Source organism: Panthera onca, chromosome A2 (assembly GCF_046562875.1).
Source record: "Panthera onca isolate mPanOnc1 chromosome A2, mPanOnc1 haplotype 2, whole genome shotgun sequence".
In the NCBI taxonomy this organism is placed as follows: Eukaryota; Metazoa; Chordata; class Mammalia; order Carnivora; family Felidae; genus Panthera; species Panthera onca.
The window spans coordinates 123,604,627-123,616,854 of record NC_138340.1 but is presented as its reverse complement, the minus strand read 5'-3'; the positions used below and the strand labels follow the sequence as shown (position 1 = coordinate 123,616,854).

The 12,228-nt window shown below is 45.1% G+C and overlaps 1 protein-coding gene across 4 annotated transcripts in view; it reads left to right on the top strand.

Moving 5' to 3' along the window:
* The first annotated feature begins 8,174 nt into the window (after positions 1–8,174).
* The window catches only part of LOC144614862 (retinitis pigmentosa 9 protein-like), a 42,268-nt gene continuing 38,214 nt past the window's right edge, over positions 8,175–12,228 (top strand). For all 4 annotated transcript variants that reach the window (XR_013553096.2, XR_014137309.1, XR_014137310.1 and 1 more), the window contains exon 1: positions 8,175–8,399. Coding sequence is in view for 1 of the 4 variants with exons in the window: in XM_078440757.2 (XP_078296883.2) it covers positions 8,248–8,399 (152 nt within the window). In the remaining 3 variants the exon portion in view is untranslated. The remainder of the gene's footprint in view (positions 8,400–12,228) is intronic.

Below are 12,228 nucleotides of genomic sequence, written 5' to 3'. Positions count from 1 at the left end.
TAGAAGATAATTATGGATTTCATTAGATCCCAGAATCTAATAAGAAACTACATGTAGTTCATTGTTCCCAACAGAGCTAACGCTATGGAAATAGAAAACCTATGAATATAATTCATCCTATTAACACTGGTTATCTGTAAGTGGTTGAATTTGGGGTGATGATTTGCTTTCTTCTTTGTACTTTTCAATGTTCCTTGTTGGTTTTTAATGACTGCATTACACGTTTATCAAAATAACCCAGTTTACACAGAAACAAACAGGAATCTTCCACCCCCTTCCTGTGACTGTGGGTGACACATGTCACCTGTCTGGGCCTCAGTTTCTTCTTCTGTAAAATGAAGTGGTTGATTTCTAAGACTTCCACCAATTCTAAAATCCTACGATAGTGTGAGAGAGCAAACACTCCAGGACAGAATAGAAGACAGATGTAGGAAGAGGTAGGCTAAGTGGTGACTGCCCCTTCCATTATGCCTTTTAGGGCTTCCTGGCGGTTTGATTTCTTGTCATTCCTTTAAAATTGTTAATTATCTAGGGGTGCCTGGGTGGCTTGGTTGAGCTTCCAACTCTCGGTTTCGGCTCAGGTGGTAATCTCACCAGTAGTGAGTTTGAGCCCCACATCGGGTTCTGTCTGCACTAACAGTGCCAGGCCTGCTTGGGATTCTCTGTCTCTCCTCTCTGTCCCTTACTTGCTCATGCTGTCTCTGTCTCAAAATAAATAAAATTTAAGAAAAAAACTTTATAAAAAGTTAATTATCTAATCAAACAGTATGTGCGCTTTTTAACATTGCTAAATCCCAACGTATATTCTTTGCATTGGATTTCTATAGCAATCTACCAAAGAGAAAATTTACCTCTTGGCTTTAGTGATAGCATTATCCTAAGAACTAATTAAAATCAAGCCGAAACTTTGTTTTAAACTGTTTATTTAAGTAATCTCTACCACCAACTTGGGGCTTGAAATCACAACTCCAAGATCAAGAGTTGCACGCTTACCTGACTGAGCCAGCCAGGTGCCCCCAAGCTGAAACTTAAAAAATATATATTTCCATTGAATTTCTGAGGGTGACTTTGTGAGGACTTCCCATGTCTCAAAACTGAATATATACTCAAGAAGAGTCAACAATGGGGTGCCTGTTGTGGCTTAGTTAAGCATCAGGCTCTTGGTTTCAGTTCAGGTCATGGTCTCACGGTTGGTAGGTTCGAGCCCTGTTCTGGGTTCCGTGCTGACAGTGTGGAGCCTATTTGGAATTCTCTCTCTCCTTCTCTCTCTGCCCCTCCCCTGCTCTCTAAATAAATAAATAAATAAATAAATAAATATTTAAATAAAGAAAAGGACAGAATAAGAGAAACATCCAAAAAGTCTGAGGTCAATGGAGGCATGGAACAGCAAAGAGAAGGAAGAAAAGGGACATCTGGCAAAGGGTTGGTCTGGATGAAAGTCAGAAAACTAGGTTCTGTTCTATCTCCTCTATACAGGAAGTTGATCGGGAAAATCAAGCTAGGCAATAAAGAGAGAATTCCACTTTTCATTGAGCCCGAAATAAAGAAGTCTCATGAATCAGATCTTCCAAGAGTAGTAAACCCTGGAGGCTAAGCTAAGTAAGCTGTTAACTTTAGCTTGGCACACACTAAGCAGGGATAAAGAAAAGGCCAGCATTAAGAAAAACATCACTGGAAAGTCCATCTGAGCTGGCCTGAGGCAAATGTGAAGCAGGAGAAACTCGCTTGCGGCAGCGCCCTCTCTCTTCCCTCCCCAAGAGCTTACAGCAAATTATCCCACCCGTTGTAATGACAACACTCCTGGAATTACCATATGCTCTGATGAAAAGCCCTAGACTAGAAATCAGATGCCCTTGGTTGTAGGGCCACCCATTCCCCTACTCTCTGAGCAATCAATTTTCTTATCTGTAAAATGTCTTGCCTACTTCCACAGAGTTTCTGTAAAGATCAACTGAAGCAGTTTATGAGGGTCAGAAGTCTGCAAAATACGATGTAAATGTGAGGAATCATATTTATCTATGAGTAATAGAAGACCCAACACAAAATCACTTAACCCAAAAAGAAATATACTGTCTCTCAGAATAGGAAAGCAGCTCCAGGACTGGTTATCAAATGTCTCTAAAACATCCTCAAGAGCTGAGTGGTCTCCTCTCCTCAGTCAGCCTGGGGTTTCACTGCTGTCCCCTCATGGCTGCCCCAGATCCAGCTACCACTTGCAAGGAGAACCATCCTGAGGGAGGAAGGATCATTTAGTATCATTCCAAGTATCATTTATTAAGATCAAGGAACTTTCTATAAAGCTTTCCTCGGACAAGACCGCCCCTCACGTCTCATTGGCTAAAATTGAATCTTGTGTCCATTGCTAAACCAATCAATGGAAGAGGAATAGGGTTACTACGTTTGCTTTAAGACTTATCAAGATTCACCTCCAAAAAGGATGGAAGGGGTCTCTACTCTCTAACCAGCCTCCCCTGAAGTAGACAGCTACCTTAGACTCCTGAACAAAATCAGAGTGCTTCCAGCAAGGAAGAAAAGGGGAAATGACAATTGGGTTGGCAACGAACAAGGTTTGGCACAGATTACCAATTACATTTGGTGTCTCCCCTTCTTCCCTCAGTCTTCTCTACTTGCAAGCCTCAAATAAAGCATATTGTCTGACATTCTTCCTGCAATCCGACTAGTTACTAAACTGTTACTGGAATACCAGTTAAAATTGTTAGAAATAATGCAGGGTCTCTCACATGTTTCCACTGTGCCGCAGAGAACTGTGAACATGTATTCCTGGGAGCTTACTGCCTACTTCACCAAGAGAATTCTTTGAAATCTGGTGTTTTTAATTTTTAAAAAGACAGATTTGCATCCTACCCTCTAAGCTAGCAGTGTTTCTTTAATATATAACAGAATGTGGTCTTTCTCTTTTACTCACCTTTTACCTTCCTCCATCTTCCCAGTGGAGAAAGGTCACTAGTAAGATAAAAACTAGAGAAATACACCTTGTGGACCACCACACCTCCAGCCAGCCCAAGTGCCTCCCTTCACCACTTTGCATTGGACCCCAAAATAGACCCAAACTCCTCCTGCCCCACCGGGGGCTCACACACCTGCACCAGCTCCTGCAAATGCACATCCTGTAGGAAGAGCTCCTGCTCCTGCTGCCCCACGGGCTGTGCCAAGTGTGCCCAGGGCTGCATCTGCAAAGGGGCATCTGACAAGGCAGCAGCTGTGCCTAACGTCAGGGAGAGCCTCCTCTCTGATGTAAATAGAGCAACATCTCCAAACCTGCAGGTTCTTTTCATACTACCCTGAACCTGTCGCTACATTCCTTTTTCTATGAATTATTTGAATGACAATACACTCATCTAGATTCTTCTGGCAAAAAATAGGTAGGTAAAATAATACACCTTGTGAGCAAAATAATGGTATCAAAGTTATGCTGCGAAAGGTGATCGATATAAGCAGGAGAAAGTCCAGTCTTTTTAACATCGTTCTAGTCTGGAAAGCTTAACACATAACCAGTAAAACAGAGTCAGCAGCCACCCCTCCACAATTGGGCCCACACTGAGGGCCTTTGGCTGGCCTTGAGAATGAATATGGTATCTTAGGATGGAGTAGTGGTTACAAAAAAACTGAGGCAGGGGGTACAGCAGGGAGGGAATACAAATAAAGCATCTCTCACCTGGGTTAAGTGCTTTAGTACAAAGTGAAGGCTGATTCCCTACATATTCATGGTTGGGCAATAATCACTTTACTCTCTTTCTGGAAAGAAACTGTACCTGCACACCCCTCCAGATTCTACAGGCACAAATAATGGGGGAAAGGTAAGAATAATGTTTTAGCATTATAAGCAATAGGGAAAGAATTCCTGTTTGTTTCCCTGGTTAATGAATGAGATGCTACTACATTGAGTCTATCATCACAACGAGGAAACGGGTCTGAGAGGTGGTGCTGTGTAATAAAGCATCTGACTCCAGTTTTGATGCTGACCACTGACAATTTTCAAGCCTCATCTCCACTTTCTGCTTCTGGCCCACATGTGGGTGAGCTGATAGGAAAGTCCAAGTGGCACCGGGGTGGGGGTGGGGAGTTCAAATTACACAAAGTCTTGGGCTGTGTGTGGGGTTGAACACTCACCCAGTTTCACCCCCTAAACACAATAAAACCCAGGGCCAGTCACCTTACTTTTGCTGAAGTCATTTTTGGACTAGCTTAGGTGTCTGAACTGCTCTTCCAGAAAGTATCAATATGTGAATAACAAATTTCTTCCTACTTTCTTGATGCATTTGTGGCATCATCAGTCTTGACAGTGAACCAGTTTTGGGTGGATGAGGGTCCATCAGGCCTTTGTGAAGTGACTGCAACACCCTGCATATCACACTGGGTTAATGACCAGGAAAATTCTGTCTGGTGTCAAAATACACAAAGAACCCAGACGCGCATAGAGGGAAGGATCAAAAGATTTTCACTGCTTTATAAGTTCTAACATGTTAATCATCAAACAGAGATGCCCAGAATGCAGACTAGGAGGTGGTATTGGGAGAGGCTGTCAGACTACCGAACTGTACATCTGCTATTTTTCCCTGTCCAGAATCCCTTTCCACTCCGTCTCTCTCTCTCTCTGTCTCTCTCTCCCTTGTTAACAGAACCTTGATTTCACTTTGAGGAACTCTCCTTCCCAGTCTGTTAATCCTGCCCCTGTGAATTAAGGTGGATGATACTGGTTTGGCCAGAGTACTACATCTCCTTGATCACAGTGACCGTTTCCATAAGAGCCACATAATCCTTACCAAGCCGATGAGTATAATACACGGACGTCTTATTGGAACTGAGAAAGTTTCTTTCATCTGGGGCTGCTAAGTTAGTGGCCATCTTTGCCCCCACAGTGAGAGAAACAACACAAAATTGAAGCAATACAAAAGAAACGTGAAGAGAGAGAAGCTGTTAATGATAGTATTTCAGCCCTTACATGCAGCCATTCCTGAAGTTCAACCCCATGACATTTGACATATATGATTCAATAAATTCCTTCATTTTTTTTTCCCCCTAAAACAGTTTGATTTGGATTTTGATCTGTTGGTATTTTCCAAAGAGTCTTGATTGATACTTGCTAAAGTGGCACTATCAATCCCTGGATCTTCTTGTATCCATCTCCCCTAGCACCACCTTACAGGGAGAGATCAAATCATTGTGTTAAGCAAATATTCGAATCGGTCGTGATTCCTTCGATTGCAAGTGACAGAAACCCAACCCAATTGGTTTCTGCATAGAAGTATATCCCAAGGTATTCAGATTATTTGCTGGATTGCTATAAGATCACCGGTTATGGTCGGAGAACATTTGATGTCTTTTATTTTTATCTTTTCCTTCTTCCTTCTTCTTCCTTTTTTTTTTTTTTTTTTTTTTAAATTTAGGAGCGTAGCTTGGCCATCAACAAGGCTTCTTGAGGAGGGGAGGAACAATTCTGCTTCAGCTTTGTTTGTTTGTTGGATTTACTCTGCTATGTACCATGGACTCATCTGACTAGGGTTTCGGGGTGGTTAGGCCACTGGGGTGTGGCCTAGCATTCCTCTGTTTATTGAGTCTCAAGATCGCTTCATGTGATCTCTCCTCATGAGTTAACTTGGGCTTCAGCACAGTATGGTGGCTTCAGGGCAGTTGAACAGCTTACGTTTCTTAAGGCTTTAGGGGCACATATTCAACGAGAACCAAGTGGAAACAATCGGATCTTTTCTGACCTAATCTTTACAATGATGAGGCATCACTTCCACTACTTTCTACTGGTTACAATCAAATCACTAAGGTTGGTCTAGATTCAAGAGAAGGGGCATAGACCCCACCTCTCCATGGGAAGAGTATCAAGGTCATTTGTAGAAAACAAGTGACATGGGAGAGATTATTGTAGGTGACTTGAATAATACCATTTGCCACAATAACTATAGTCATAAGATATTAAATTACAAATTGCAATGTCAAGTTATTGATCTACAGTAGAAGAACTACCTTTCTACTCACCCCAGTACTCAAATCTGACAAAAACACCTTTCTCCTCATATTAGGATCTGGTATAATACACTGTCAGGATGTTGTTGGGTGGGAATGGAATCAGAGCAGAGGAGCTTAGCTAGTCTTGAAAGGTTTTTCCCTAAGATAGGGCCAACTTTTGCAGCATTATTTACGACAACCAAGATATGGAAACAACCTGTCTCTATCCATAGATGAATGGATAAAGAAGATGTGTCACATACATACAGTGAAATCACTCAGCCATAAAAAGGAATGAAATCTTGCCATTTTCGACAACATGGATGGACTTAGAGGTATTATGCTAAGTGAAATAAGTGAGAGAGAAAAAGACAATACCATGATTTCTCGAACATGTGGAATCTAGAACACAAAAACCTAACAAACAGAAACAGTGTAATAGGGAACAGATTGGCGGTTGCTCGAGGGGAGTGATCGGGGGATGGGTGAGATAGGTGTAGGGGATTAAAAGGCACAAACTTCCAGCTATAAGTCACAGGGATGAAAAGTGCAGCACGCGGAATATTGTCAATAATATTGCCATAACTTTGCATGGTGACAGATGGTAACGAGTATCAAGATACACATTTTTAAAAAAATTTTTAGTGTTTATTTATTTTTGACAGAGAGAGAGAGACAGAGCATGAGCGGGGGAGGGAGAGAGAGACACACACAGAATCTGAAGCAGGCTCCAGGCTCCCAGCTGTCAGCCCAGAGCCCAAGAAGGGGCTTGAACTCACCGACTGCAAGATCATGACCTGAGCCAAGGTCAGACGCTCAACAGACTGAGCCACCCAGGTGCCCCTAAACATTTCTTAATGTACATAAACGTTGAGTCAATATGTTGTACTCCTGAAACTAATATAATAGCGTATGTGGACTACACTTCAACTAAAAAAAGAGATGAGGCCATGTTTGGTCAATTTCATGCCATATTCCAAATGATGGATATTTCTCCAGTGATCAGAACACTCATGTGTGTTTATATAATTTGTGTCTTTAGTGGACAATACTGGATAAACACCACCTGATTATTTTACCTTGGTTCTCTTTTCTAGGTTCTAGAGACCATCTTCCTTCTGTAACACGATTAAGTTACACTTTCTTTGTTTCTCAGTCACATCTCTTCCTTAGACAATATTCTTGACTAGATGAAGATGTCTTGCAAGGTATTTACAGGGTACTTATTGGGCCAGGTAGCTTACATCAACAGCTGGACTGGTTATATGTACCAGTTTTTCCCTCTCAAGGGAAACCTGATTTCCAAGTTATGGGACAAATGGACAAATCAGTGTAACATGTGTTTGTGTTCATAGCCTTTGTTTATTTGGATTTTCTCTAATAAATATGAAGGCACTCTTCATATATTTTCAGTATTAACTATATTGAACACCACATTTGAGGGATATATTCCCTATGCTGTTACTTTTACTTCCATTGTGGTTTCTTCCATTATGTTAAAGCTAAAACAATTATAACTTCACGTATCAGACACATTTTCAAAATGCAACCTAGTTAAGCACTTAACACTTTGCATCCTGGCTCCACGACTTATTGCCTGTGCATGTTATTTAACTCCCTGGGCTCCTTCCTATCTACAAGGGTAATAACAGCAATTGGTTTTTAAAGATTAAATCACCCGTTTTTAAGGGCTTAGCTCAATGACCAACACATAAAAAGCGCTCAGTATATACAGCTTTTCGCTCAGCACCCAAACGTCTAAATACACTGTACGCTATGTTTTCACCATGCTCCGGAAAATTAGAGAATTTCTATGGAGAGTCTTGCTTTCTTCAAAGCTGTTTGAATCCCAGCACCACGTAGCAGCAGCGCTCATAGTCTAATCCCACCCGGGACTACAAAGTCACCTCGCACCCGCTCCCAGGGTCCCGGGGGCGGGGCTTTCCGGCTGCCCCGCAGGCCTCCTCCGCCCGCCTGGCCGCCGCCTTCAGGGGTCGCGCGCGGAACTCCGGCACTGGCCGGCCAGGCGGCGGGCTCACGGAGCTCCGAGCGCCGACTTGGGGCCGCGGCCCGGGGAGGTGGCCGGCGGGCCTGGCGGGAGGCGGGGACCGGGAGGCCTCGGCGGAGACGGAGGGCGCTGCCCGGGCGGACGGCGGGAGGGGGCGCTGCGGGGCCGGCCCGGGCGCGGCGCGGCGCGGAGGAAGTGCCGTCTTCGCTGCCTCGGCCGCCTCAGGCGCGCCGCGGGTCGCCTCAGCCGCGCGGGCCGCGATGTCTTCCCGGCCCGGGCGTGACGACGCGCGAGCCGGAGGCGCGCGGCGGCCGCGGGAGTCGGCCGAGCAGGAGCTGCAGCGGCGCCGAGAGCAGAAGCGGCGGCGGCACGACGCGCAGCAGCTGCAGCAGCTCAAGCACCTGGAGTCCTTGTGAGTCCGCGCCGCCCGCGCTCCTCCGCGAGGCGTGCGGTCGGGGTGGCGCGGGGGCGCGTGAGGCTGGGTCCCCGGGGGACCCGGGCGCGGGCAGCGGGACCCCGGCCAAGCCGGCCGCCAGTTCCGGCCCCGCGCGGCGCGGCCACCCGACTTCCAGTGGCGCCTCCGCGGGGAGGGAAGGGCCGTTCCCCCCGCGCGCCGAGCGGCCGGGGCCGGCAGGGGAAGCGCGGGCTCTAGTTCCCCGCGCGAGGTCGGCGTGCGGCCGGGGCTCCGCGGGGCGGGTGCGGCGGATCCGGCGGCACTTAGTAAGCGCTCGGGCGCGATTTGGGGACTGAACGCGCGGCCAAGTGCAGTGAGCGCTGCGGTCGTGCCCTTTCACGGTGTCAGTTCAGAGGGCCCCCGGTGGACCGGGTCAAATCGCATTCTCTTCATCTGCTGCGAAGGAGGGACGAGAACCAGCCGTCCTGTACCGTTCGCGCGGCCCGGAGGGGAGGGCCGGAGAATGGGGTGACGGACTGTTCCTGAAGATTCCGAAGGTGGCTGTCAGGTGGAAGAGCGTGGAGACTTGTTCTCTTTAGTCCTGAGGATTTTGAGCAGCATGAAGGGTGGGGGCTACGAAGAGGCCGGTTCCAGCTGAGCAGAAAGAATGAGGACCGGGGTCTCCCGTTCCTGCTGGTCAACGTGGCCTGACTTCAAGAGGCCCCGTGCAAGGCCAGCTCCGGCGGGTTCGAGGAGAGTGCCCATGGCTGTGGGAGAAGGGCAGGTTGTAGAGGAGATGGAAACATCAGGCGGGAGGTGCATTTATGGCCTTTCGGTGCTTTTCTGTGATTGTCACTCTGTAATGAGCTCCAGAAGGCAAACGTAAGTTTGCTGTTCCCTGAGTTATTCAATAAATGACACGTTTTTCTTTCAGGCACTTCTGTTACCTGTACTAAGATGATCATGTAAAGAAAAGTCTTCAAAGGAGTCAAATCCTTTGTAATTAATCCTTTGACGCAAAATGCATTGCGTTGCTGGAGGCTGGCCTGCTCTTTTCAGTGGGACCCTTCAGCCATCAACTACCTTCCTTTAAATTTGTGAAAACAGTTGTAAATTGACTTTTTTAAGGGAATGTCATTGCTAATAATAGATTTCACAATGTGTAGTTCCATCACACTCCTTTTCATCTTGGCAATAACAATTACATATTTTTCAGGAATTTGGATTTGCGTTTGGCCATCTGTTGTTTTTGTACAACTCTTGTGGCTCAAAGGAGGTGTTACTGGATTATTGGGTTCATAGACTGTACCACCAAACTCCCTTTGGTCTCTTTTTTTTAAAATTTTTTTTTTAACGTTTATTTATTTTTGAGACAGAGAGAGACAGAGCATGAATGGGGAACGGTCAGAGAGAGAGGGAGACACAGAATCTGAAACAGGCTCCAGGCTCTGAGCGGCCAGCACAGAGCCCGACGCGGGGCTCAAACTCAGGGACTGCGAGATCATGACCTGAGCCAAAGTCAGACGCTCAACCACTGAGCCACCCAGGCTCCCCTGGTCTCTTTGCATCAATATTTCTAAAGAATGACTGCAGATGAACTGTATCATTTCCCCAGTTTGTGCAGATTTACATTGTTCTTGCTAGGTTATGCCACCACTTTGTGTTTGAAAATATTTTAAGCATTTGCTTTGGAAAATAACTGTAGCACACCTAAAAAGCTAAGTCTATTCATGCCTAGTTGTTTACTATGCAATCTTCATGGGGCAGATCCTCCTCTGTCTGCTCAGAAAAGCTCTAGAGTAGTCTTCTGGCATTTGTCATTTACCACCTGGCACGTTGTTTTCTTCTACCTCTGCTGGTCCAGATCTAGGCCTCTGTGATGCTAATGCTCCCTCCAGTCTTGAGGTGCCTCATGAAGCTCTTGAGAGCATGGACTTGTCTTCAACAGAAGGGACAAAAGCCAGCATTGTGAAGTGTATGGTGTGATATGTTCACCCATGTGGAAGTTGAGGCTCTGGGGATTAAGTAATGTGCCCTAAGTACACAGTGAGAATGAATCATAATTCAAAGGTTTTTACCTCCAAAGCCCGTGAAGTTTCTGCTCTGCCTTGCTTCACTTCTACAGGATTCTCATTCAACTGATTTGGAACTGAAAAATACTCCTACTAGAATTTGGGGTCTTATACTCCAAAAAGATAGACCATCTCCTTTTATCAGGGCAGTTATAAAGAGCTATTGATACTTATGAGAGTACTTTTCATTTTATGTGTTTCTTTGGATGTAACTAGTTACATCGTTATGCTCTTAGTTCTCCCTTCTAGTACCTAGCAACATGCCTGGGACAATAATTGATTGGTTACTTCGACAGGGAGCAAGTTTTTATGTTGAACACTTAATATTACCTGAATATCAAATTTAGTTTTGCCTATTGTGTACCTGCTCCCTTTTTGTGGGAGGAAACTATCAAGTTGGTTAGGGCTAGGGTGGGGATTATGTTCCTGAAACAATTACAGAAACAGCATTGTTAAAAGAGAAATGCAGCCTATATAACTCTATAGCTGATATGAACTCCTAATAGCATATTTTTGGCGCCATTTTTCTTTCTTAGTCCCAACTTATCTTTGGTTTTTCTCTCAGAGATACGTTAACCTGGGCTAATACCAACATTGCTGTAGATACCACTGATACCACTTTTCGTTTACAGTTAAAAAGCATTTTTTAGGTTGGTACATGTAGGTGTGAATACAGTGAAACACAGGTCTCTGCCATTAATGAACCTTAGTTCCTTTCCCTGGTTACAGGCAGGCATGTAACCAATTTCTTAGATATCCTTGTAGAGGTAACTTGGTGTGTGTGCATGCACATCGCTTGCACGTGGCCACATATAGTCTCCTTTTTCCCATACACACAAATAGAAGCTTACCAAATACACTGTTTTGTTCCCTCTGCCCTCCCCCTACCTTTTTTTTTTACTTAAAACTATAATGGAAATTGTTCCATATCAGTATCTAATTCACTCTTCTAAGATTTATCAGTGTTTATCGGTTGATAAAAGTAATACATATTCATTATAGAAAATTTAATTAGTCACCCTTGCTTCACCATCTGGGTGCAGCAATGTTAAAGCATTCACATTTACAACTTTCTGGAGTCTTCACGGTTTTAAACTAGCTAGCTGCTATGGCCAGATATCTTCAGTAAAATGTGCTTTGCAGGAGTTGAATAGACCCAGGATATTTGGTTATAATGTTTCTTTTTTTCATTCTTATTTTTGCTTTTGGTCCTATCAACATTCACAGTTAAAAGCCAAATAAATACCCACGCAGTGTGTGTTATAGCTAGTAGTGTGTCAGTACTTAAAAATGAACATGAGCATTTGGTGTTGATTTTCCAGATTTGGAATCCAGAACCCTTTTGGGGCACTTTGGCAGAGTGATAGGAAGTGAAAATGAATTGGGAGCAGACATGATGCGTATGTACCCTTAGGACCCTTGGGAGTCTGTGAGCTCCAAGGGAACGTACATTCCCACACATCATACATCTGCTTGCTCTAGCAGCATTCAGTAAAGTATGTCGTCCAGGCACCATGCAGGGGTCCTACACCCCGAGTCCAGTGAGGTCAGTATGGGCTCAGCGGGCTGTCAGAACTGAGGAATGGATGGCTCACTCTGCGGGCAGGGTGAGTGGGCAGGATTTGAACTGAGAGCTGCAGGGATATGGGAAAGGAAGCCTCTAGGACAGATCACCATTGCCTCCATCCCCTGCAACAGGCCCTTCCCTCCAGTTTTGTTCCTGCCCCCCTGCACTGCCTCCGTCCAGGTTAGAACAGATTCCTCAGCCTTCCCCA